The 27,051-nt window shown below is 40.2% G+C and overlaps 2 protein-coding genes across 8 annotated transcripts in view; one reads left to right on the top strand and one right to left on the bottom strand.

Annotated features, from left to right (window-relative positions):
* The window catches only part of SPIRE1 (spire type actin nucleation factor 1), a 207,012-nt gene that overhangs the window by 170,435 nt on the left and 9,526 nt on the right, over positions 1–27,051 (top strand). The window contains exons 9-14 of one of the 6 annotated variants that reach the window (XM_060311220.1): positions 1,963–2,019; positions 2,968–3,009; positions 7,993–8,165; positions 17,688–17,775; positions 22,484–22,626; positions 25,117–25,290. In XM_060311220.1, the coding sequence (XP_060167203.1) occupies positions 1,963–2,019; positions 2,968–3,009; positions 7,993–8,165; positions 17,688–17,775; positions 22,484–22,626; positions 25,117–25,290 (677 nt within the window). The remainder of the gene's footprint in view (positions 1–1,962; positions 2,020–2,967; positions 3,010–7,992; positions 8,166–17,687; positions 17,776–22,483; positions 22,627–25,116; positions 25,291–27,051) is intronic. The other 5 variants (XM_060311221.1, XM_060311223.1, XM_060311222.1 and 2 more) reach the window with 5 other exon arrangements.
* Positions 25,583–27,051, bottom strand: part of PRELID3A (PRELI domain containing 3A) — an 85,356-nt gene continuing 83,887 nt past the window's right edge. For both annotated transcript variants that reach the window (XM_060311228.1, XM_060311232.1), the window contains exon 7: positions 25,583–25,745. In XM_060311228.1, the coding sequence (XP_060167211.1) occupies positions 25,733–25,745 (13 nt within the window). In that variant the 3' untranslated portion in view covers positions 25,583–25,732. The remainder of the gene's footprint in view (positions 25,746–27,051) is intronic.

The raw sequence follows: 27,051 nt of genomic DNA, 5'->3' as shown, positions 1-27,051 counted from the left end.
CACTGCGTGCTGATGTTCTTTTGTTTGACTTTTGGCCATTCTCTCACACTGTGGCCTCTGTGGCAGCAGGGCCCACGTCTGTCTTGTTGGTTGTTATGTCCTGGTCTCCACTGCAGGGACAGTGATGAAAAGTACTCCCAGAGGTGTTGAAATAATAGCACATACCTTCCATGTACAGAGCTTCAGAGTGAGGGCAGGCTGTGTGAATTTATCTCTGTCTGATTTTTATGGCAGCAAGTGTTTCCCTTTAAAATGATGTTTAAAACAAATCCATATGAGCATTTACATAATAATGAGCCAGAACATATACATGACATAAATGGAGAGTTCTTATTCTGGGAGTCCTTGCATGAGCCTGAGGATGGTCTGTGAGTCCCTTGAAATATAACAAATTTGTATGTATTTCCTAAAGTGTATGTATGTGCATTTTCTGGAGAGGAGGTTCATAGCTTTGCTCAGATTCCTAAAGGGTCCACAGCCTCAAAGAATAAGAACCACTATGGAAAAATAAGGAAATGGTGTTATAGGACGGCTGCTTAAGACCGGATTTTTAAAAATTACTGTACCTTGAGAAGGAATAATGGGGTAATAGAAAAGATTTCAACAAAATTATAAGGCAAAACAAATATATTACCATGAGAAAAGTAAGCTTCATGATTTTCAGGAGAAAAGAGGAGGGATTATAAACTCCAGTGGAAGCACCAACAGGACAGAGAAAGGAACAAGACAGACGTAACGTGCTTGTATGATTTGGATGATATTTGACATACAGTTCCTTCATTTTTCCAAGTGTTTATTAAACAGCTGTGTCAGCTGTTGGAGTAGAGAGATGAGCAGTCAGAGTCCCTGCCCACAGGCACTGACAGGAAAGGCTCGGGGCAGCAGGTACATGTTCCCCCTGCAGCGCCGACAGCAGCCCGTCAGGGGCATGGGGGTGGCCGGGGCTGAGCGTTCAGGAGACCAGCAGTCCTTGTGGGTGGCAACGGGACACCGCACGTTGCATAGAAGGGTCATCACATGCCCTTGTCATATACATATTCTTCTGTTTCATTTTCAACAAGTTAGATGCTAACTAGCAGGAAATCTACTTTAGAATAATTAAATATCAATTTTCTCTATAGTATATCTTATTTTATTTTAACCTTATGAATTGGTGTTTCACAACAACCAGAATTGAGCTGTTATTGAAAGTGATTGTTCTATGAGAATCTTACTTTTAAAATTGATCTTGCATCTTAATTGGAAAGTAAGAGATTTGGGCTCTTCTTTCTGCAGACCTACATTGGTTCTTACTATAAAGTTTCCCTTGGGGAGTTTGGGTAAAGTTGGCAGAATTATCTTGAAGAAAAGTTCCCTAAATAGCTTTAAAACCTTACCCCTCCATGTAATTGCAAGTAGAAACCCACTGTAGAAATTGGGGAAATGTTTAAAGAAGAACTGTTACCCGTAGTTTCACCAGCAGAGGCATGCGCTGTGATGGAGCTTGTGCGTCATGAGGTGGAGACAAGAGCTGTGTGCACAGTGTCTGATGTCCCCATGTAATGTTAGGTGGGGCAGGAACATCTTCCCAGGTCGTTAAATATGCCCCACAGCATTATTTATAAGGACGTGATTACTAACACATGGCTAAGTTGTCTTTTACTCGCCTATTTCCCTATTGTTTTACAGGCTAGCTCCATTTTTTTCCTGTTAAGTCTGAAATTAGTATTCTTTTGCATCAGTCTTTGTTCATATCTTATCATTTTCTTTTTCCCAACACCTTTTCTAACACCTCATACTATGAGATTTGGGGTTGTAAATTGTTCCTTTAAAAACATCTGCCAAAAGCATATGGAGAGATACTTTCATTCTGTTAAATTTGGGTGTTAGAACTGTATGCGGGCTGCCTCGGAAACATGAGCTGGGGGGACATTGTGCCTGACAAGCCTGTGGACCTGCGGTTCTCTCCTCTTCTGACCACAGAGCCACCTGTCCTCCCTGACCTGGGGCATAGGATGGATGGGGCTACAGTGGAAATAGGTAATTCTCATTCTTATGAATACCCAAATTCATCAAACTTTGGTAATAACCTTTTTAAATCAGCTTTATTGAGATAATTTACCTGCCATAAAATTCACCCATTTAAAATATACAATTCAGTGTTTTTTAGTATATGTAATAAAATTTTTAAAACAAATGATTTCAACAGGAAAGAAATAAGTTTATTCATAGGAGATTGTATTTATTTAACTTCTACTATGTGCTAAGCACTATTCTGAGCACCTTTTTTTGTATGGAATCATTTAATTTTTATAACAATCCCATGAAATAGGTACTATTATTCCCATTTTACAGATGAAGTAACTGAAGCACAGAGAGGTTAAGTAACTTGCCCGGAATCACACTGCTAGTAAGTGGCAGAGCTGAGGTTCAAACTCAGGCTCTCTGGCTCCTGAGGCCTTGCCTCAACTGCCAGGTTACACTGCCTACAATAGAGAATTAGTGATACTTTGTGATGCTGGTAGTACCTGAATGAGATTTTTGATAAGATGTTTCACCTGTATGCAGAGAGCCACATTTTCATCCTGAAATTAATTATTTAAGAATACATTTGTTGTTAAATTTTAAAGATTTTGTATGTTCCATAAAATCATGTTTTAAAACATGGCTAGTTTTTTCTTTTGAACTCTTTTATATTTTAAAGTCCTGTACTATGATTCTAAAATGTTTGTATCTTTAACATGCTTTCATTTTTAACATGTTCTTTAAAAGTTGTTTTCTTTTATTGTTACTCCATTTCAAGTCTTAGTAATATAATTAAAACTAAGACTCATGGTTTTATTGTATTTCAGATTGTTATTTACTGCCTTCTGCCTTAAAGTGTGAAATGTGCCACCACAGGTCTTGAACCCTCCTCCCTTTTTCATCTTCCCTGTATATCCTAACAGCTGAATTATTTTCTTTTTATTGTTTGTTTTCTTTTTTCAGCAATGCGGCCACTTAGCATGTCTTACAGTTTTGACTTGTCAGGTAAAAAAAAAAGCACTTTCACACCTGACGTGGGTTTTGTGGTCTCTGTGAAATACATTTCATTCATCTGCTTGTTCAAACACGTCAAAAAAGAAAATTGAAAGGCTTCTTCTAAGCTGTGGTCAAATAAAACATTCTGTTTCTTTGAAAATAGTATACTTTAAAAAAATTAAAACTGTAATAAATCTGTTGCCTTGCAAGAGCCTGTGGAAGAACCGTGACACTTGTGGTCATGGAACACAGTGCCCACCCCACCCCCAATCTCATAAAGCAGCGGTCAGAGTCTAACAGAACTCTGCCTTCAGAGCATAGAAAACACTTTCAAGAAACAAAGTTTTGACACTTCTTACTCTCTAAAGCACTCAGTTATTCAGGTAGCTGAACTCAGAACTGTCAGCTGCTTCAGAGGACGACTGCTCCTCAGTTGAGGGCCAAGAGCTATCTGCGTACCCAGTGCTCCTGTGCGTAGGGCCTTGTCACGCTGGTTCTTTGTGCTGATTAAGAGTCTAAAAACACATGAGCGTTGTAATGGCTTTGGTTGTAAAATATAATCATATGTCCCGGGTTTGTAGGACACGTTTAGAGCCCTTGTAGGACACGTTTAGAGCCCTTCTGTTAAATAGACAGGGACTAATAGTGAAACAAGTAGCTATTAATGATTAAATTTGACCTGTAAAATCAGCCCCCCTTTTAAATTGAATTTTTAAATTATATATGAGCAAATTTGCAAAGCCAGCTTAGTCCCAATAAAATGTTTTGCACGTTAGAATTTTAGACTTTGGAAGCTGCTGTTTTGAATGCAAAATGAGATAAGATATTGGCACTAGTATTTCCTTCCAGAATTTTCTTTTACATGCCATGGAACTGTTGGCATATCTTACATACAAATTCATATTTAAAGAGCCAGAGAGTTCTAATATCATGTTCTGTCTGTGAATATTTACTGAGTGTCTTCCAACTGCTAAAATAGTTCCCAACTGCTTTTTGAATTTCTATGTATATTTGTAGTTCTCTTAGGCATGACTAATATTTGCACTTTCAAGAAACTCAGATAAATATGTTATAGTCTTCACTTACTACTTCTGACTGACCACTGAGGAGCTTTTTCTATTTTCTTTATCCATTTGACAATTTTTATTTTATCAACGATTTGCAGAGTAACTTTGTAAAAAAAAAAAAAGCTTGGTCTGGAAAATAAACTCAGAAATGTTTGAGAACATGTGTGTTACTGCTAATCTCCAAAAGTTGGCAACACATACTAAGATCCATCTCTTCTAAATATCTACTAAAGATATTCCTCCTTGGCGGGCTCTCTGGGAGTGGCCGCTGCCTAAGCACACTGGCTGCTGTCTCCCGTGAAGTAGGCACAGGTGGCTGACCTGGATGGCGTGCATGCCCACACACATGTATGTAGGTGTGTTCGTGTCTTATAGGTTATATGATGGGTTCTTGTGTTGGGAAGAAAGCTCTTGGTGCTGAGCTTCTCAAAATAAAGGAGCAACAAAAATTTTTGATTTGCTTTCACTGCTTATCATTTGCCATAATTTATTTTGTACCTTAGTGTACTTTGCAATTTCCACACACTTCATTCTCGATTTCTTGTGTTTTCATTGTGTCATTTTGACTAACCAATTTAAATGTCCCAAATTATAAATGGAAAAGACTGATCTATTCTTCTAACCTAAATGCAAAGATCGGGATGCATTTCTTGTCTAAGTTGGGAAATTAGCTAACTAAGGAGTAAATATTTAAACGTGTAGTGTAGGTAATGCACGTAAGTGTAGAATAGGACACATTGAAGTATGTTCTGCTGCTCAGGTATGTTTTAGAAATATTAATTCTTAGTGGAAAATGTTAATCCAGTCAACATTAATTAAGGTAAGTATAATTTATTTTTCTGATGCAAATATTAAATATACAATCTTTATTTCAGCCATATTTCCTCCAACTAAATAAGGCAGCAGCCTGGGTGTATCTAACAGACATAATTATTACACTGTGTAATAATAGAAGTTATTACATAAGGTATTTAATATCATGGTTGTGTGTTTTAGATTCTGAACCTGAGGCATGTGACTTCTAAAGCTCTGTGTAGCATCTTAAATAGTTTGTTTACTTATAAATATCACCAGAAATTCTGTCTTATATAGAAGAAGTCTAAAGTCTTATCCAAGGGTTTGGTTTTCTCATCAGATACACTGAAGTGATAATGAGGATTCATTCATTTGAACAGAAAAGTATAAGTAATCAAACTACTTAAAAATATCTCTTAAAAGTGTGTTCAACTGGGGCTTTTACAAATATGCAGTATTAGATAAAATCACACACAATATCTAGTCTTACATACGGAGATCATCCTGAAGCCTGACTGGGACATAACATATTCTTCTATTAATTCCATTTATCCGAAAGCTTTGAATTGAATACTAGGTGTTTATTTCAGTAGTTTGAGTCAGTGAGCTCAAGTACAGTTACCAACCTCAGCAAAGTCTTCAGGCAATTAGAGAGCTATTGGGTAATTTCTCAGATCCCTTGCATTGAGAATGAACTTAGCTCATGGCAGCCACTGTCACTTAACAGTGTTCCCTAAACTTCAGTGCAGATCTCACCCTCATGATTTTACCAGACTTAAGTGCCACCAGTACTGTTCAAACTTTTTAAATCTACCATAAATGACTTTTAAAATTTTCTTAAGCAAAAACATCCATAAAACCATGTATCTGATATAGTAATTATATTTTTTCTGAAACATTAAATATATAACCATTAAAACTGTGTTAATGTTCCTCCACACACCACTGGTGACTTCACCCTTAAGGAAACTCTGGCTTGGACCTGTGAGACCCGCCTGGAGAAGCTCACTGTGTCTCCAGGCAGAGCCTCAGTTGGGTGTGGATAGTTGGACCAGTGGGAGATATGTGTGCTTTTTCTTGGAAGACTGGCTGCCGCTACTGCATGAACCTCTGGAGGAAGTGTGTAAAAAGTGTGTGCTATAGAATACGATTTTTCAAAAGATACTTCAAGACCATATTTAAACATTACCTTTTTTCTTGAATAGGAATTAATCAATTAGCCCAATCATTTCCTCCTTTGCTCTCTGGAAGACTTTTAAATTACGCTTGTAAGTGTGGCAGCCTACTGCTTTCTACACCTTATGAAAGGTTTATTTAAAGATTTTAACCTTTGTAATTTTGTAAAAACTTGCTGCTTTTGCCCTTTTGTCCCTTCAGCACACCCCATCCCCCAATCATATATTTGTTCTAGCTACTTAATACCTGGAGAGGTAGTAACAAAATTAACTCACGTGTTGTCAACACATTTGTTGTCAAGTTTTCTGTTAAACATTTTATGTAAAATGATAAATGATTTATGACAAGTCTGTCTTCTTCCTTTTTTCCTTTCCTCATTCCTTTCTTGCTCACTCAAACCCTTGTAGTTCACAAGGGCAGTTCTAGTTCTGGCCTTCTTGATATCTAAAAATATGCAGAAATTGTGAATATTAAGTTAGATATACATCATTTATAATAAATAACTCACATAATTCTTTTAAATAATGTCAAGGAAAGCTGTACTAGAACATACTTACATTCTGAATGTTATCTGGAAATCCACCTCTTCCACTTCAAGCATAAAACTATTACATGTTGGGGGGAGCTACTATAAATAGAACATTCTTGTATTTTATAGTTACTTCAGGTACAACGCTTCCCCCCACCCCCCACAAACAAGCATTAATCCTGATTTTTCAGTGCCCAGCATACCCTTTACCCCCAACCATGGGAGTTTCACAGACTGCTCCATGGGCAAAAACCAGGTTATGGGCTGGTCTGTGAGTTAAATCATTCAGGGACTGCTTTTTCTCACTTTTAAATACTCTAATTTAGTAGTTAGTTATTAAAATTATTAGTTATTGAAATACTGAAGAAAATTAGTTCCACTTGCATTGGAAGATTACAGGCTCCACTACAAAAAAAGGTGGCCTTTTAGAATCAGTACCGACAAGGATTCCAGTGTCAGCTGTGCCGCGCTGGCTGTGTGACTGGCTGAATCATCCTTAGCCTTGGTTCACTCACTTACAAATGGAGACAAAAGTCAGTGTTAATAATTGCTAACATTTACTGTGCACTGCCTTTATTACACACTAAAGTATTTTATATGCAGTTGTTAACTTATTTAATCCTCACAACAAGCCCATTTCTGTTGTTAGCCCCATTTTACAGTTGAGGAATGAAAGTTTAAGTAACTTGCTCAAGGTCAAACAACTAGAGCTAGACTTCGAATCCAGACCATCTGCATCTTAACTATATACTCTAAAGTTTACCTGTTGTGCTACATACTCTTATTTTGTACTCTGTTCACTGTACTCCATACTGTATGCTCTGTGTTCTGTAGTCTATACTCTGTACTCCATGCTCTGTGCTCTGTGCTGCCACATTTCTTTCACTGCCTTCCCATCCAGATTTGAACTTTGTATAATCAAAATCAGCTTTATCAGAGGAAATGTATCTCAGAGTCTTTGTGTTCATGTTCATATGCATATAGATTATTAGCTGTTTTTACTTTAAAATCAAACCACTTTCAGATCTTACAGCCATATGTGCATGCCATCACTCTGATCTGTAGATCACTAGCTCTTTAGAGGCTAAAAGGAAAGTTAGCCTCTCTGGGCCTCTGGAAAATAGAGAAGTTTGAGTCAGTTATCTGTAGTATTTCTTCTAGCTCTAAATTTTTATCTACAAATGTGAATATATAATTTTTCATTTAAAGGTTTCCTTTATTTGAATCTGACAGTTAATGTCAACGCAAGTGTTGTATATGCATAGGTGTTACTGTGTCTATCCTCTGTGTTGTATTTGCATGACGTAGAAATGCCGTATCACCTCGGGTGTGATTCCAAGTGCAGGTACTTGGAACAGTGTGTTTGGTTCACTGACTACCTTTCTGTGCTCAAGAAAAGGTAAGCTTTCACCTTTGTTTTACCAGAGGTAGCTACCCCTGAATCTCCAAAGAATGTCCTGGAATCATCGATGGTGAATGGAGGTTTAACGTCACAATCAAAAGAAAATGGGGCAAGTGCCGTACAGCAGGTGCCTGTGCAGCGGAAGAAACTCCTCAAAGCCCCAACTCTGGCCGAGCTGGACAGCTCTGACTCGGAGGTGAGTCCCCACGGCCCCCCATGTCCCGATTCGGGGTCAGGAAGTGAGCGCCCTCCGACCGGTCCTCGTGTTGCTCCAGCTGTTACTTAATCTCTTCCCATTTTTCAGTCAATTAAAGTTAGGTTTAAAATTCATTCATTTAGCAGGAAATGAAACAGTGGATTACTTACTGTTATTTAATAAAGGCCAATATAGTGGCTGTAGTTTATAGAATAACTTGTGACATACATACGTAGTCTTAGATTACAGTGGGGTTAAAATAAGTCAGTAATTTTCAAACCTATATTTTCTTAAATATGTTTCCCTTTGTTTTGGGGAAGGAAAAAGAAAAACATCTTCATAGATTCTTCCCTCTCTAGAACGAACACACACACACACACACACACACACACACACACACACACACACACACACACACACACACACACACACACACACACACACACACACACACACACACACACACACACACACACACACACACACACACACACACACACACACACACCCCATACCCATACTGAAGCTTCTTCTTTATGTAATAGTAACACCAAAAGACAAGTCTCCCAACACTGTGCCCATGCCCTGCGGATCCTTCCTGTTCCTGACGTGGGTTCTCCCAGATCTCTGCAGGCCTCTGTCCGCAGTGTCACTATTGTATGTCTCCACTACCTGACCCTCAAAGTCAGCTTATATAAAATGAAATGATTTCCCCGCCCCCTGCCAAACCACGCCACACACAGCAGGCTTCTAGTCTCCTGTCTGCTGTCTCAGTTGCTGGCTCCATTCTCTCCTCATTCATCCAAGTTAGAACTTGAGGGGTTATTCTCTCATAACGCCCTCACCGGTCTCCACACCTTATCCAGCAATATCAGTAATAACAATTTTGCCACTAAATGTTTTTCAAACTTCAAGAATAGTAAAGAAGTATTCTTATTACTGCCCAATTCAGTGCATGCGCTGTCTCATCAGTCATAGCTTATCTTCCTTCTTCCTAGCTTCCCTGATTCCATCTTGCAAATACCACTAGGGTCTTTGTCTTTGAAACCTTTTGAAGGCTTCCTGCCACTTACAGGACTAAGCTCCTGTCCCTGAAGAAGCTGCGTCAGAGCCTGCGCCATCTGGTGCCTGCAACATCGCTCTGCCTCAGTTTACCCTTCAGCCCCACTGGGTCCCTTGTTCTTTCCTGCTCACTCCCTGTTGCTCCGCTCTGTGCATCTGCGTGCAGCCTACACCCAGCTCCTCTCCGATTCCATAATAACCCTCTGATCCGTCTGTTGTGTTAGAGCACTTGACCCTTTGTAATATAATTATCCATTTTTTTCTCTCTCTCACCAAGTGCAAGCTCCCAGGAGGGAAGGTGCGGAATTCACCTTATATTCCCAGGTCCTGATCCCCAGCAGACACTCACATATTTAAAGAAATTCATGCTAACCTGTGAGAACAACAGTTTAAATGAAAAGAAGATCTAGTGGTTAGCCACTAGAACTGTGATAACTGAAATGCAAATTATATTAAATAAATTTAAAACTCAGTTCATTGAGTTCTCACGTGTGGCTGGAGGTGACCAAGCTGGACGGTGCTGACACCAGTGCCGCCCTTGCAGAGTCTGCTGGGAGCACCTGTGTCTGGTGCAGCGAGCACGCCATCCCGTGTCCAGGACCCCCTTCCTGTCCTTTCTTCGTCCTTCACTGCCCTGAGCTAGAATGCCCAGGCCATGAGGAGGGCAGTGGGCGGCCTCTGCAGTTGTCTTAGTTTTCCTCTTTGTGAAAATATTGTGCTGATGCCCTAAATCCAAATCTTGAGATGAGTTGCTAGACACAATTCTCTTAATCAGAGCGAGGCTGCGTTTGCGTGCTTGCCCATTAGTTAGAAAGGGAGTGTGAAATACAGTGCTGAGACGTGTTGAGCCTGGTCTTTGGCTGCTGGTCCAGGCCTGGGCAGTCATGGCTCCCATGATTGGGAGTAAGGTGGGGATCTCTGATTTCTGGAACAGAGGGAATGGTCCTGGGCCAGGAGTGGAGCAAGCACGCCCCTCTGTCCTCTTCCCTTACAGCTGATGCTCTAAAGTACTAAGGAGGGGCAGGGCAAAGATGCTGAATGTGAGAATGCCTTACATTCCTTTTTTTTTTTTGAACTTCTGAATATAGATTTTTTTTGCGGTACGCGAGCCTCTCACTGCTGTGGCCTCTCCTGTTGCAGAGCACAGGCTCCGGACGCACAGGCTCAGCGGCCATGGCTCACGGGCCCAGCCACTCCGTGGCATGTGGGATCTTCCCAGACCGGGGTACGAACCTGCGTCCCCTGCATCGGCAGGCGGACTCTCAACCACTGTGCCACCAGAGAAGCCCTGAATATAGAATTTTTAAACTTCTAAATATGTTCAAACTTTAAAATTTAGAAAACACAGATGAGCAGAAGCCTTTAATTTTAAACAGCTATATTTCAAACTTGGGCTTTGTGAATAATCAGTTTCAGTAGAGGTTTTTTGTTTTGTTTTGTTTTTTGGTGCCCTCTCTGAGGCTCCGTAGGGTTTCTTTTGATGAAACTCAGCTTTAATTTAATTGTGGTAGATTAGGTGTGTTCATCCTAAAAAGCTTTCTTAACATTAGCCTCTTTAAGATTATCTACCGACTGGTTGAAGCCAACTCAGAAAAATGTCTCTTGTAAAAGCCTGACAATTATCTGATGTTTCTATAGACATGAACGAAGCACCTTGAAACTCAAGCCGGGTTTCCTTACAGTGTGAGTTAGTGAGGAACATGCCGTGGGCTCTGGCTCTGCTTTGTGGACAGGACACGAAGACAGGTCCCTTTGTGTCAGCCTCCACCGTGTCCTCCATCTGAGGTCTCCTGCAGCTTCAGAATGTGGCAGTCCTGCCCATAAATATGAAAGCGGAAAAGAGGCTGAGGAGTCCTGCCTTCTCTAAGTTGATGGATGGGTGTTCTTTTCCCCACCTTAATGGATTCCTGATGTCAGGGAATTCCTAAGCCAAGATTGATTTATCTCTGGTCCTATTTGCTCACTTATAAAAATGGCCACAGATACTAAGACAGATCTATCCCACATCACGTTGCACAGTGTCTTCATTCACGTTTTATAATAATGTTTTTTCACACTTTTTTCTTTAACTCTTCTCCTATTTTTCCTTTTCTCCAACTTCTTTTTTTTCCAATGCCTCTCCATTTTTTCCATTTAAATATTTACCGAATGCCTTCAGTAAGCAGTAAAGGGACAGCAGTGCGATAGGCTTTGTCCCCTTGCTCATAATCCAAATGGGAAATAAGAAGCATACACTGAGTCATTACACGTGTTTGGTGAGTGCTCGCGGCCTGCCAGGCACCTTTTGAGCCACCTGTGTGTGATGCCACCAGGGGGCCAGGGGCTGGAGAAGCCTCAGGGAGAGGGAGGACCTGGGCTGAGGAGTCAGGCGAGGAGAGCAGTGGGCAGAGGGCTTCTGCTGTTTGTGGCACGTGCCAGGCCAGGTCACAGCCGGTCTCCTGTTTCTCCCCTACTGGCCTGGACTTCCCCTGGGGGCGGAGGAGTGGACTGACCCTGCCTCTCTGACTTGCCTAAAGCATTCCTGGTGGAGGTTGCACAGGAACAAAGACTAATACTCAGGCCTGTAGTGGGAGGACAGTGGGGGCCAAATAAAGAAGCAGCTCAGAAAAGGCTGGTCTTACTCTTTTCTTCCATCCCCTCAATTTTATTACCACTTCCCCATTTTTCCTCCTTCCCTCCCATTTACTGAGTGGCTTCCAAAATTTTTTTTTAAGGACCAAAACTTTTCCTTCACATCAAAGCTGTAGAAGTACAAGGCGGGTCAGCTAGAAATGGAGGCGGGCCTAGGCCCTGCTCTCCACTCCCTACCCCGCCACCTCCCCATCTTCATGCCTTTTCCATTCTCAGAGGAAGTGTCCCCTAGGAAGTCCCAGCACGCCTGACACTGAGCTCGTCCCTCTGTGGACGGGGCACCGTACTCACTCCTGGAGGAAGTGCTTCTGTGCACGATCACACGTCTCCTGCTGGCCTTGCAGTCTCTCCACCGGAGGTTTTTCCCTCAGGTTTAAGAAATACCTTCCAGGGGAATTCTCTGGTGGTCCAGTGGTTAGGACTGCAGGCTCTCACTGCTGAGGGCCTGGGTTCAATCCCTGGTTGGGGAACTAAGATCCTACAAGGCATGCAGCACGGCCAAAAACAAAAATAAAAACAGACCAAAAAAACCCTTCCAGCCACCAGAATACCGACTGTATGGTGAACTCGTTCGTACATGATCTCATTTAATTTTCTCTTCCACAGAGACTTCATACTAAGAGGTAACTGCCACCATTCCAGGGTAGCAGCTCTGCTCACCTCTGCAGACATATTTCATTTGACTGCATTGTGCACCAGAAAGTTCCTGTTGCCCCTTGCTGTCTTTGAGGTTAACTTAAAGTTGGGCCCAGATTATCACAAAGAGCAGGTTCCTGTCTAAATATTCCCCATTGAGTAGTGAATTTCCCTGTAAAGAGTCAATATATTATTATAAGTCAGATATTCTTATGAAATGGATATTAATGGATTATTTACTTTATCAACATAAACTCAGCTGCTTTATGTAGAAAGAAAAACTCCTTAATCCTGTTCAGAGCCATGAGAGATGACTTGCCCTCAGTCTTCTTAATGCTGTGCGTCCTTTGTTCCTTCAAGGAAATGCATTTTCTTCCTTTCTGTCAAGTGAGACCTCCAGTTGCAGAACCAGTAAAGGGATTTTTTTTTTCTCTTAGATTTACCCAGCAGCTTTGTGCATTTAAATTATAATAGTTAAATAATCAGCATTAACTACAAGCTTGAATTGATGTCCTTAAAAGTTTCTAGTTGTGAAACTGGGCTATTGGTAGTGACCCAGAGACTTTATACCCTGCTTGAGGCCGTAGGAATAGGTTATCTAATCTGCCATTTTGCCAGAACTGGAACTAACCCATGCTTTTTACTTAACAAAATATTATGAGCATTTTCCCATCTGATTAATCCTTTTTCAACATGATGCCAAATATCTGTGTGGTATTCTATCATAATAATTTGCCATATTATATTTAACCAGTCCCCTGTTTTTGAACATTTAAGCTGTTACCAGTTTTCTGTTATTATAAATAACAATAATATTGTTAACATCCTTATGATACATTTTTGCTTTGAATTATTTTTCAGGATATTTCTAGAAGAATGTTTGCTAGGTGAAAGAATGTACATATTTATAGCTTTTGATACATATTGCCAAGGTCCTTAAAGAAAGCTCTAATATCTGCTTTTTATTGAGCCAACTCTATGTTATACTTTAGGTATTATAAATTGATCAGACCCTAGAAGTAGCTACGATCCTTATATAAAAGATAAGGAAACAAGACACACAGAAAGGTGTTGTCTTTGAACTAAGATTGTTAAAGAGTAAATTATAGAGACGGATTTGAAACCCAAGTCTAACTCCAAAATCTTCATATCTCATAAACTTTGTAGTATTTCAACTAGTAGTATATGAGAATGCTTGAATTTAAAATAACTTAAACTGGAAAGGGGCTTAGAAATCTTGTTCAACATCATTACTTTTCAGTGAGAAAACTGAGCCTCTAGTAGAGATAGAGACCAACTTTAGAAAGTCAGACAACTTTTCAGTAGCAGAATCCCTGCTAAACCAGACCTCCCAACACCAGATCTTTTTCCATCATTTTTTTCTCTCTTCCTAAAACTCTAAACCTCAGTGTTTCTTGCTTATCTTTAATAACCTCTGCTAGCCTGTCCCAGGTAACGTTTTAAAAGTCAAGATAAGCTTTGATTGGAGCTATATCAAAGCTTTCAGTAGGAAAACTAAGCAAAGGAGCTGTATCTATGCCTTCACTGGGATTCTTTTCAGGAAGAAGGATACCTTCCTGTTAAGTGAGTTAGGTGTCAGGCTGGCATCTGAGACGATTCTGGCAGCCTTCAGTGACAGTGCCACCCCGGGAGCAAAGCTGCGGGACTTCTGACAGTGACCTCATTGCATCCAGGACCTGATTAAGAGTCACTGGTCAGGACATAGAACTAGAAAAGGCCTAACTTAGTGTCAAGAACTAGAAAAGGCCTAACTTAGTGTCAAGAACTAGAAAAGGCCTAACTTAGTGTCAGAGACTAGTAACTTGGATCAGACAATACGCAGACAATAAGCAAATTTCAGAAACCAGACCAGGCTGTAGAAAAGACTAATGTTAAGAGATGTCAGAGACCCACTGAAACACCTCAGCCAGGCAGAAAGTGTTTAGTCAACGGGAGTGGACATGACAGGGACACCACACGCTCCCCAGTTCCTTTCTGGGTGTCTCCGTGACTCCTCTGGGGCAGGAACTAATCCTGGTGAAGATTAGTTTTCTTTCTTTCTTCCTTTCTTTCTTTCTATGAAGTAAATACTTTATATATATAGTTGATGTATAATTTTATATGTTACAGGTGTAAAATACAGTAATTGACAATTTTTAAAGGTTATCCTCCATTTATACTCATTAAAAAATATTGGCTATATTCCCCGTGTTGTACAATATATACTTGTAGCTTATTTTATTTTATTTTTAAATTTTATTTATTTATTTGGCTGCATTGGGTCTTCATTGCTGTGCGGGCTTTCTCTAGTTGCGGCGAGCAGGGGCTACTACTCTTCATTGCGTTGCGCAGGCTTCTCATTGTGGTGGCTTCTCGTTGCGGAGCACAGGCTCTAGGTGTGCAGGCTTCAGTAGTTGTGGCATACAGGCTCAGTAGTTGTGGCACACGGGCTTCGTTGCTCCATGGCATGTGGGATCTTCCTGGACGAGGGCCTGAACCCGAGTCCCCTGCATTGGCAGGCGGATTCTTAACCACTGCGCCACCAGGGAAGCCCTTGTAGCTTATTTTATACATAGTAGTTTGTACCTCTTAATCCCCTACCCCTCTATTGCCCCTCCCCCACTGCCCCTCACCACTGGTAATCACTAGTTTGTTCTCTATATCTGTGAGTTTGCTTCTTTTTTGTTATATTCACTAGTTTGTCATATTTTTTAGATCCCACATATAATTGAGATTATATAGTATTTGCCTTTCTCTGACTTATTTCACTCAGCACAGTACCCTCCAAATCCATCCATGTTGCTGCAAATGGCATAATTTTATTCTTTTCCATGGCTGAGTAATATTCCATTGTACGTATATGTGTGTTTGTGTGCGTGTGTGTGTATGTGTATATATATATATATACCACATCTTCTTTAGCCACTCATCTGTTGGTGGACAGTTAGGTTGCTTCCATATCTTGGCTACTGTAAATAATACTGCTGTGAACATTGGGGTCCATGTATCTTTCTGAATTAGTGTTTTTGTTTTTTTCAGATACATACCCAGGAGTGGAATTTCTGGGTTATATGGTAGTTTTATTTTTAGTTTATTGAGAAATCACCATACTGTTTTTCACAGTGGCTAGACCAATTTACATTCTTGTCAGTAGTGTACCAGGGTTCCCTTTTCTCCATGTCCTCTCCAGTATTTGTTATTTGTGGGGTTTTTTTTTTTGTTTTTTGATGATAGTGATTCTGACATCAAAATGACAGGTGTGAGGTGATAGCTCATTGTGGTTTTGATTTGCATTTCCCTGATGTTTAGCACTGTTGAGCACTTTTCATGTGCCTGTTGGCCACCTGCATTTCCTGTTTGGAAAAATGTTCAGTTCTTCTGCCCATTTTTAAATTTTTTTTTTATGTTTAATAGTATGAACTGTTTATATATGTTGGATATTAACCCCTTATCAGTCATACCATTTGCAAATATTTTCTCCCCTTTAGTAGGTTGTCTTTTCATTTTGTCAGTGGTTTCCTTTGATGTGCAAAAGGAAGTTTAAGTTTAATTAGGTCCCATTTGTTTATTTTTGCTTTTATTTCCTGTTTTAAGAGACGGATCCAAAAAAATACTGCTATGATTTATGTCAAAGACTGTTCTGCCTATGTTTTCCTCTGCATTTAGGTCTTTAATCCAGTTTGAGTTTATTTTTTTAATGGTAGGATTAGTTTTCAAGTAGTCTGAAAGTGGGTGCAGCTGCCTGAGGTGGGCGTGCAGGGCCAGAGGACCAACCACAGTTTCTGGGAGCAAATCCCAAGAGGCCCTGAGCCACACCCCGTCCCTGCAATGGCCCTGCCTGCCCAGGACAGGCTCTTGGCTGTTCTCAGAGTGGGGATTTCAGACCAGTAAGTAGTGGGGTGCAAGGCATGGACATGTCTCAGACTTACGTGAAATTAGGCTGTAAAAATGATTCTAGGGAAGGTTGGCTGAAATATGTGCATTGGGGATGGTTTCTGCTGTTTCTAGCTCCCACCTCATAACTACTGGAAAGTCCTGGTATGACTCTGTTTTTCTTTTCCTATGAGATACTCTTAGCTTTTATTTCCTTTTTGACCTTCCATAAGCAGAAGGGGATTATGCTAGTTCTTGCTGGCTTTTCTAGAGACTTGTGTGACCTCCAGCGTGTCTGGAGTGGGTCTTTGCTTACGTTGCCTGACTTGTTCTTGGTGTTGAGTATCAAGAATGCGGAGGTTGCTGCTCAGACTGGCTTTGTTTGGACTGTGCGGTTTACAAGGCTTTCTTCTTCTCTTGTTCCTTGGCCAGATCCTTTGTAGTGAGGTGTGTTCAAAACTAATGCTTTCAGCAGTAGGTTTTAGGTAAAGCCAGTTTTTAGTGAATGGCTAATGCTTAAAGTCACCTTAACTAAGTAGGTCAGAGAGAATTTTCACTATTTGTTTCACATAGTCATAGTCATATATTAACCTAACTTTCTTGTATATTTAAAAATATCAGTTTTCTATACATATTATGGAAATAAGTTGTCTTCTAGTTAATGTATATCCCCTGTCACATAGTAAATAGTAAATTTTTCATGAATAAATATTATACTTTATTTTGGTATAGTGTAAAACAAATTAAGAAGGTCTCTTCTCACTGGTAATAGGAATTTAAACTTTATTTGGCACAATGCAGACATTTTTCTAGATTCATATGACATTTCATGAAATATTTGTTTTCATTCATTCAACAAATATTTATTCATTACTTAGTAAGTGATGGATTTCGTACTAGGTAACAACGATGAACACGATACACCACATCTACCCTTGTGGGGTTCCAAGTCTATTACTTTTATAAGTGTGTTTAATACTCCACTAATGATAATATTAATCACCATTTCTTGTGTGCTAGGTAATGTGGTAAGCATTTTAAATGTGTTCTCAGATCTGTCCTTGTAGTGACCTATGGAAATTATGAAACTAAGATAAGAAACTTGCTCAGTGTCACATCACTCTAATGAGGGACAAAGCCAGGGCACAACCCAGACATGTCTAATTTTAGATCCCTTCTAGCTTGTCTCCAACTTGCCTTGAACCTTTGACATTAAAATTTTGTGCCTCATGTTAAATATTTATGAGTGAACATTATTAATTAGCATGAGATCTCTCTCTCTCTCTCTCTCTCTCTCTCGTCTGCCTGTGCCTTTCTCAGGAAGAAACTCTGCCCAGGTCAGCCAGCAGCAGTGCACCTTCCTCATTCCTTGAAGCTCCCTTTCTGGAGGCTGTGTCCACAAGGAAGAGTGAGTATTTGTAGTACAAAGAACTAGTGTCAGATGCCTTAAAAAACATACTTGACCTAAAAAAGGGAATCCCAAAGTGCCTTGTTGTCATTTGGGGTAACTAGTTAATTAAAGAACTAACCCTGGAATTTCACTAGTTAGGAAGAGAAATGTTGTTATTTTCCTAGAATGACATCATAACATAGGGCTAAACGGGCAGTTGGGTCTCAGATTCTCACCTTATAACAAATCAGTCACCTTTGGGCTTACAGATAATAGTTGTAGGGAATAGGTCAACTGTCTGTATGTATTTTTTAGATTAATAACCTCCTTATCTAAATTTAAACCAGAAGCTCTGAATAATCACACTTGTTATCATCCCCCCTGCACACACACACACACACACACACACACACACACACACACACACACATACATACACATCCTTACCCACGTACATTTGTAGATAGTAAAAACACCTTTATAACTCTTCAGGCAATACAGAATCTAAAGTTAAGTGATTTTTAAAAATACTATTGGTAATCTTTTCATTTATAAGATCAATATAAAGGATTAAAAATTATATATTAAAGGGGAGGATACTGGGAAGATGGCAGAGTAGGAGGCACCAGAATTTGTCTTTCCACCTAGACAATAATTGCAGTGGTAGAATCTGTCTGATGTAATTATTTTTGGAACTCTGGAGTCTGTTGAATGCCTAAAACTTCCAGTGTTAACTTCAGTAGATTTCAGCTCATAGCACAGTGGCAGCTACTCATCCCCCACCCCCAGCCCCATGACAGGCAGCTATGTGCTGTTCTTAGAGCAGCTTGCAGGAGCCAGGGTGGACAAGAAGGACCCTGTCCTCCAGGTATTGGGGATCTGTCCTCTGATTGCTGATTACTGCTTCTGATTTCAAAAGTGCAAAGAGGCAGGCAGCCATTGTTGCCCTGTTGCTAGCTTCACCCCCTCCCCTCTAGCTGAAGTCATCTCCAGGGGATTTAAAGGGCTGGTGCCTTTCCCCCACCCCTTCATTTTTCATGTTTCCCCTTTTGAGAGTGAAAAGCCTAGAACATTCAAAAACAACGGCATATGCATATGGGAGGATTAGAAAGTGACTATGATTGCCCAGGGAATGGCTCATAAAAGACCTGAGGAAATGTTAAGTTTACACCTCAGGCTATCTTCAGAGATCAGCCTTCAACAGTAAGAAAAACAATAAACAAAAATAACAAAACCCTGGGGAAGGGGAAAATCTGACTTCCAGAGTTACCACATTGATAAATTCAAATGTTCAGTGTTCAACAAAAAATCAAAAGGCATATAAAGAAACAGGAAGATATGGCTCATTCAGAAGAACAAGATAACAGAAACAGGTCCCAGAAAAAGACCTGATGACAGATATACTAGACAAAGACATTAAAACAACAATTTTAAAGATGCTCAAAGAAATAAAGGACAATGTGAAGAAAGTTGAAAAAAACAATGTGTGAACAAAATGGAAATATCAATAGAGAGAAAACCTAGAAAGAAACAAAAAAGAAATTCTGGGGCTGAAAAGTACAATAACTGATATGAAAAATTCACTAGAGGCATTCAAAGACAGATTTGAGTAGGCAAAAGAAAGAATTAGCAAGTAGAAATTATCAAGACTGAAGATCAGAAAGAAAAAAGACTGAAAAAAGCAGAGACTAAGGGACCTGTGGAACACCATCAAGTGGACCAACATACATGTTGTGGGAGTCCCAGGAGCAAAAGAGAAAGAAAGGGGCAGAATATTTGCAGAAATAATGACTAAAACTTCCTAAGTTTGATGAAAGACATGAATATAAATATCCAAGAAGCTCAACTGAGGTGAAGTCAAGAGACCCACACCAAGACACATTACAGGTATCCCCTGCTTTTCAAAAGTTCACCTTATGTCCCTTCACTTTTACAAAAGACCTACATTGACACCTGTTTTCACTAACTGAAAGAAATCAGCAGAGGATTTTTGCTTTTACCAAAAAAAAAAGCTGAAAAGCAAAACTAGTGTTCAGGGCTTTCCTGGTGGCACAGTGGTTAAGAATCCACCTGCCAATGCAGGGGACACAGCTTCAAGCCCTGGTCCAGGAAGATCCCACATGCTGCAGAGCAAATAAGCCCATGAGCCACAACTGCTGAGCCTGCGCGCCACAACTACTGAAGCTCATGTGCCTAGAGCCCATGCTCCGCAACAAGAGAAGCCACTGCAGTGAGAAGCCTGCGCACCATAACCAAGAGTAGCCCCTGCTCACCGCAACTAGAGAAAGCCTGCGTGCAGCAACGAAGACCCAATGCAGCCAAAAATAAAAATAAATAAAATAAATAAATTTAAATCTCCAGCCCAGTTTTCTAAAAAAAAAAAAAAAGTGTTCAGCCTTTGCATCAGGCCACCATAACTTTGAACTGTGTCTGTGAGCATCTGTGCTTTACCTTGATTTATTTTGTGCATTCGTTAGCAAGATGTGTCCTAAGGTATTTGCTTCTTTGCTTTATACCATTTCAGTTTATGAAAGGATTCATAGGAATACTCTTTCAGATAGTGGGGGAAACCTGTATATTCAAAATTTCAAAAGACAATCTGGAAAGCAGCAAGAGAGAAGAGTGTCATCACACACAAGGGATCTCAGTAAGATTTTCAGCAGACTTCTCATCAGAAACTTTGGAGGCCAGTAGACCCTGGGCCACTATATTCTAAGTGCTAAAAGGAAAAAGTCATTAACTGAGAATCCTATATCTGGCAAAACTGTCCTTCAAGAGTGAGGGAGAAATCAAGACATTCTCATATAAACAAAAGCTGAGGGAACTCAAGACCATTAGACCTTCCTTTCAAGAAATGCTCAACAGAGTCCTGTAGGGTGAAATGATAGGACACTAGACAGTAACTCAAAGCCATATAGAGAAATAAAGATCTCAATAAAGATAAATAGATAGGCAATTATGAAAGCTAATATTATTATAACAATGGTTTGTAATTGTACTTTTTGTTTTCTGCATGACTTAACAAACTAATACATTTAAAGAAAAAAAGAACTATTAGTACAGAAGCTAGTTTTACTGTAACTTTGGTTTGTAATTCCAAATCTTGTTTTCTGTATAATTTGAGAGACTTAAGCATTTAAAAGAATTATTAGTCTGTTTGGGGGCAGACAATATATAAAGATGTAATTCTGTGACACCATGAACTGAAAGGGATGGGGACAGAGCTGTATAAGAGCAGAGGTTTTCTGTGTTACTGAAGTTAAGCAGGTATTAATCCAAATTATAGTGTTATAAAATTAGGATCTTAAATATAATCCCTATGGTAACAACAAAGAAAATAGCTATAGGATATAAACAAAAAGTAAATGAGAAAGGAATTTAAATATTTCACTATAAAAAATCAACTAGGGCTTCCCTGGTGGCACAGTGGTTGAGAGTCCGCCTGCCCATGCAGGGGACACGGGTTCGTGCCCCGGTCCGGGAGGATCCCACATGCCGCGGAGTGGCTGGGCCCGTGAGCCATGGCTGCTGAGCCTGCGCGCCCGGAGCCTGTACTCTGCAGCGGGAGAGGCCACAACAGTGAGAAGCCCGGGTACCGCAAAAAAAAAAAAATCAACTAAACACAAAACAGGACAGGAATGCAGAAAATGAGGGACGAAATGCTATAAGGCATATAGAAAACAAATAGCACAATGACAAAAATAAGTCCCTTCTTACCAGTAATTACTTTCAATGTAAACGGATTAAACTCTCTAATCAAAAGACAGATATTTGCAGAATGGATAAATACATGATCCAACTACATGCTGTATACAAGAGACTCCTTGAGATGCAAAGACATAAACAGATGGAAAGTGAAAGGATAGAAAAAGATATTCCATGCAGAGAGTAACCAAAAGTGAGCTGGGGTGGCTACCAATTGATTAGAAATCAATAACAGAAGTAAAGCTCTGACAGCAGAAATGATTTCTGTTGTCCTCCTTATGTTTCCAAAATGTGAATCAGACCCTGAGACATTCTCCTTTTAAACCCTGTCCCCAAATATTCCTAGGCAGAGGAGCAGTGGCATATATAGTATTAACATTGAAGCTGGAATTTATTTTTTGAAATTTAAATAAAGCTTGATTTAAACCTAAGGATAAAATATCTTGATACACATCAAGAAGAAAGAGTTTTCATATTTTATTTTCAAAAAGAATGTAAAAGGAGGGTACACTTGAGAATTCTGGTATGATTTGACACACAGAATACATAATTTTTACATGCTTTTAAAATAAAGTCCAAGATCTACTTCTTGAATTTTTTGCTCTCAAAATTTTTTATTGAATACAAGTCTTTTGTCCAATTAAAAGAAAATTTAAATAAAGCCTGAGACTCTTTAACTGCAAAATTCTGTGGAAAATACCATGATGGCATTTGTATTACAAATCTGAGAGACTATTTATATTGTGTTTTATGCATGAATTTGAATGAATGTTAAAAACTGTTTTTTCCTTTTCCTTTCTATTTATGTAGCAAGTTTATCTTGCAAAGATTCTTCTATAACAATCCTTCCAGTATCCCCCTACGGACCTCCAATCTTAATATACCTCTCCAACAAAATAAACAGTTCATCTTTGAATGCAGTGTTTGTCACAAATGACAAAGGGTTTTCTGTTAGAAATTCAAAACTTAAGTTTTTTTTATAAGAGAGTTGATTTCAGTGTGGTTCATTCTGTTTCTTTAGACCCTCCGAAGTTCTTGCCCATATCCTCCACACCCCAGCCAGAACGACGGCAGCCACCCCAGAGACGACATTCCATTGAAAAGGAAACACCCACTAACGTGAGACAGTTCCTGCCAGCGTCCAGGCAGAGCTCCCGGTCTCTCGTAAGTAACCGACAGACTCTGCAGAGTAACTTGCGAGCAGTTAGAGGGTCTGGAATCATTAGCTTCCTTGAGAAACTTCCAAAAGCTAGACTGAACTTTAAATAACCTTACTGGTTTTTAGTAGCTAAAGAAAACCAAACTTGAGTAACCCAAATGAAGTCTAACCATTCTTTGTTCATTTAAAGTACTTTTTTTTTCCCAGAAGACTTATTAATGGTTGAAAGTATGGATATTTATTAAAGAAATACTTTCTTCCTTTCAAAGGGCATTAATCCACTTAAAAATTGTTGAAACTAAACAGAAAACTTAGTGAAGTCTGACTACAGTAGACTCTTTTATTGAGGCAGAAGTCCAAGGGGAGAATTTTGATCCATGAAAAACCATTGTTCATTGTTTTCAAGCATGTTTTGTGATATTGGAGCCAAAGCAGCTATTTGGACGGGTTGACAGTTTTTGCTGTTTTCCGGAGACTTCCAGGCTCATGTAGGGGCTACTCATTTCTCAGACAGGGGATGTGGCACACAAGGCCCTTCCAGGAAGAGCTAACAGGTCTGCCAGCCAGAGAAAGCCTGCGAAGACTCTTTCTGTCCCACTTGACTTCTAAAATACTTGTAGGCAAGATGCAGGGCTTCAGTCAATAATTCTACCAGCAGCCAACCTGATACCTAATTATTCTTCAGATTCTCATGAATAAAACACTGGACTACACTCAGTCCATACTTTTAGGCTGCGATGAATCATCAGGGGTTCAAATGAAGCAATGACAGAGGTCCCTCTGTCCAGGTGAAGGGAGATAGTATGGATCTTGTGAAGAAACGAAGTTTGAACCATGCTGATAGTGTTGAAATTTGATCAGTCTTCTCTATTCCCAAATAATGTGATTAAAGAACTAATGATTTCATGGCAACTCCTGTTAGGATTCCTCTAACTCCTAAATAATCACCACACACTGATACATGGTGAAGTACAGCCTCATCAGTGGTTTACCAACTGAAAAACAGAACTCTGACCCACCAGGTTCAAAGTTTAAAATCCAAAGACTTTTGTCAGTAAGTTATTTAGCAAAATACACAGTTATTGTCACAACTGGAAAATATTGTCACAACTGAAAAAGAGAGAACTCCTTTTTTTTTTTTTCCCACAAGTCCAGCGATTAGGAGATTCTTTTCTTCACAGCTTTTCCTGGAAGTCAGTTTAGCATTCAGCTGTGTACCTGGCCTTGTGATCATATGACATCATTGTTGAGGTTAGGCTTAAATTTTAAAATTATCAGTGTAAAGAAACTGTCAGATCGGGCTTCCCTGGTGGTGCAGTGGTTGAGAGTCCGCCTGCCGATGCAGGGGACACGGGTTCGTGCCCCGGTCCAGGAAGATCCCACATGCCGCGGAGCGGCTGGGCCCCGTGAGCCATGGCCGCTGAACCTGCACGTCCGGAGCCTGTGCTCCGCAACGGGAGAGGCCACATCAGTGAGAGGCCCACGTAACGCAAAAAGATAAAAAAATAAATAAAATTAAATAAAATAAATAAAAAAGAAACTGTCAGATCAACTACAAGGATTTTTTGTCTAGTGATGGAAGCTTTACCAAGAAAGGCCCGTGAGGTATATATTTCCTGGTGAAGGGGAACTCAGTGTGTGTGTGGTCCGGCTGTCAGTTTTTTATGGAGAAGGAGAGGAAGATACAACCCACATGCCATGGCGGAGAAGGGGCTCAGTGAGCAGGCAGGGGAGACCTGTGGTCAGCACAGAACTCTGCCCCCGAAGTGCCTCTAGACACCAGCTGAGACAAAAGAACCTCCAGGTCAAAGTCCTGACTTTTCTTGCCAGTAGTTTATCTTGGGAAATCCATAAAATCACACTCCTTTAATGGTAGTGCCATCTAGCTTGGTAAGTATTGTTTTTAAAAGTATGATAATTTAAAATTTTAGCTATGTTTTAGAAAACATGGAAATGTTTTGTATTTATAAGCTCTCAACTAAAAATGGCAGAAATGTCTTTGTTGTTACTGATTTTCATTTTTATTGTATCTTCCTCCCTTTCCTTAGGATGTTGAAAGTGTAATTCTTTTCATCATTTGGTCAGATGATTGTGGATGACGCCTCTTAATGAAGGCGACTTGTTTTTAAGTACCGACCGGGGGAGGGGTGGCTGCGTGGTGTATGTTTCTGCATTCGCCTCTGGCCTGCATCCCACCGAGCCCTGTGCAGGAGACTCAGTGTTCACAGGACAGCCGAGTTCCAGAAAGCTTAAGTGTTGCCGTGTGAACTCTGAGGTTCTCTAGGCATGGTTGGGCTCCTGACTGATACATGTGGATGCAGACGATGGCATGGACTTGCATGTGCAATCTACCATTAACATCCTCCGTGGTGTTTCTGTTTTATTTATTTTTGTTTCATGCTCTGTAATCGCTATTTGTAGGTCACTTATATTCAGCATTATTTTCTCCTTTTCTTTTTCCCCTGCCGTTTTCTTTTCCTTTATCTATTGTTCAGGTTCCTAGGATAACCAGAGTATGGCCAACGACACCTTTCCGACCGCTTTTTTCTACCCTTCAAACAGCTTCTCTGCTCGGCTCTCACCCTTTGGAGGCAGCCTTGTTGGGGGTAGCAGGGGCTATGTATTATCTGTGTGAGAGAGCTTTTACCAGCAGGTGGAAATCCGCAAAGGTTGGCCTCTTTCTGCTGGTTCTGGGAATTATTTTCCTCTCTGCCTCTTCGGCAGTGATCCCTCAGCTACCGCACTCTGCAAAAATTAACAGCTTAGATGGACACTTTGCTTCTGTTGATTCCAATCTTTGGTAGATGCGTAGATCACACCATGATCTCAATTGACGGGACGACAGTGAAAGGACAACAAACTCAGAATGCAGCGGCATCAGCACAGAGGAGCTGTGGACGGTGCTTCTGAGCCCCCTGATTGAACCACGTCCCCCCACCCCCCACCCCCCAATCAGGGCCTTCCCCCAGCCCAGGGCTGCCCCACCCTCAGAAGAGCCGTTGCCCATACACTCAGCTGCCTGGCCAGGGAGGCTCGGGCACTCTTTCTCTTCTCCAGCACCTTTAAAGCTGTGTTGTGATGGTCAGGATGTTATGTGGTTGTTATGAAAAATCACCGTGCTTCTCTGTAGAGAGAAATTTGAAGTTTTTTTAAATTGATGTGATTATTTAAAATATTTTAAATAATTCTCATTTTGTATTGTTTTTGAGATTTTCATACAGAATACATTTTTTAAAGGAAGTATAATAGTTTCCGAACTTAAGTGGGATAAAAAGCCTCGGACCATATTGAGGTTTCCCCTGCCCCCAGTGTGACCCAAGCTGCTGACCTGCTGACCAGGTGTCGGCAGCCGCCCAGCCCGGCTCTCCACCATCCTGTTTACCAGACCTGTCCTGGATAAGCAAACCAGCAGCTGGTTTCTTTTTCTTTATGACCCAGCTTGGTTTAGAAAAGAGACTGAATGTAAATGAGGTACAACAGATTCCTTTCTCTTTATTTGCCGTGAAATACAGGATAAATCTCTTCTTTTTTTCATTTTAGATCTGGCCCTGTGAGCACATGGTCAGATGCGGAGGTGGCATTTAATCCTGTCCCTCCTGCTGCTGTTTCTGAAGATCTGCTGACATTTTATTTTTATTTTCAACCCTCCCCAAACAGTCTGTCTACTAAGTCTACATGTGACTTTAGACAGAGAACACCTTGAAATTTAAAGGTGAACTTGAAAAAAGAAAAGAGTAATTAAACTTAATATTTGCTATTTTTATTTAAATCTGCCTTCCTTTGGTTTATTAAAAACAAAAACCAATGGTTGTTTTGGATAATTGTCAAATATCTGCTACTTATTTATGAAGTTTTGGCTAACCAAGAACACTCTATAAAGTATGACCATTTCCACTTCTCTGGCTCAGTAACCAGATTATACACCATGCTCTCTGATTTCTGTGCTCCCTAACTCTGACCCCTTTTGAATGGTAAATATAACCAGAATATTTAACAAAAACTCAGCCATTTTAGTGACATACGTAACAGTGAGTTCTAAAGGCACATCTGCTCCTACAGTATATTGTAATCTCTGTTAAAACTCTTTAAGATTTAGCTTCCCTTTCCTAAATTTGGAAGCCATACTGAAGCACAGAGCAGCCAGAGAATCAGAGTTGTGCTGCTCTGGTCCCTGGAGTCCGTGCCATGAACTGAGGTCAGTGCCTGCTGCAGGTGTGACCTGGCCCATTGTAACAACGGGGACTAGGCTCGGCTCATGGGTAACCCTGAGTGCTCTTCACATTTTGGGGCATCAGCATCTCAGCAAGATCTGTTAAGGTTTAATTTGGCTTTGGGGATGTTGAATTAATATTTTTTGTCAGTTGAAAAAATAATGAAAGCTATTCTAGTAACTATTATTTTCTTTCATGTTGCATTAAAGTTTTGTTGTC

This window comes from Globicephala melas, chromosome 13 (assembly GCF_963455315.2).
Source record: "Globicephala melas chromosome 13, mGloMel1.2, whole genome shotgun sequence".
Taxonomy (NCBI): domain Eukaryota; kingdom Metazoa; phylum Chordata; class Mammalia; order Artiodactyla; family Delphinidae; genus Globicephala; species Globicephala melas.
This window is presented reverse-complemented; position numbering and strand designations above follow the sequence as displayed.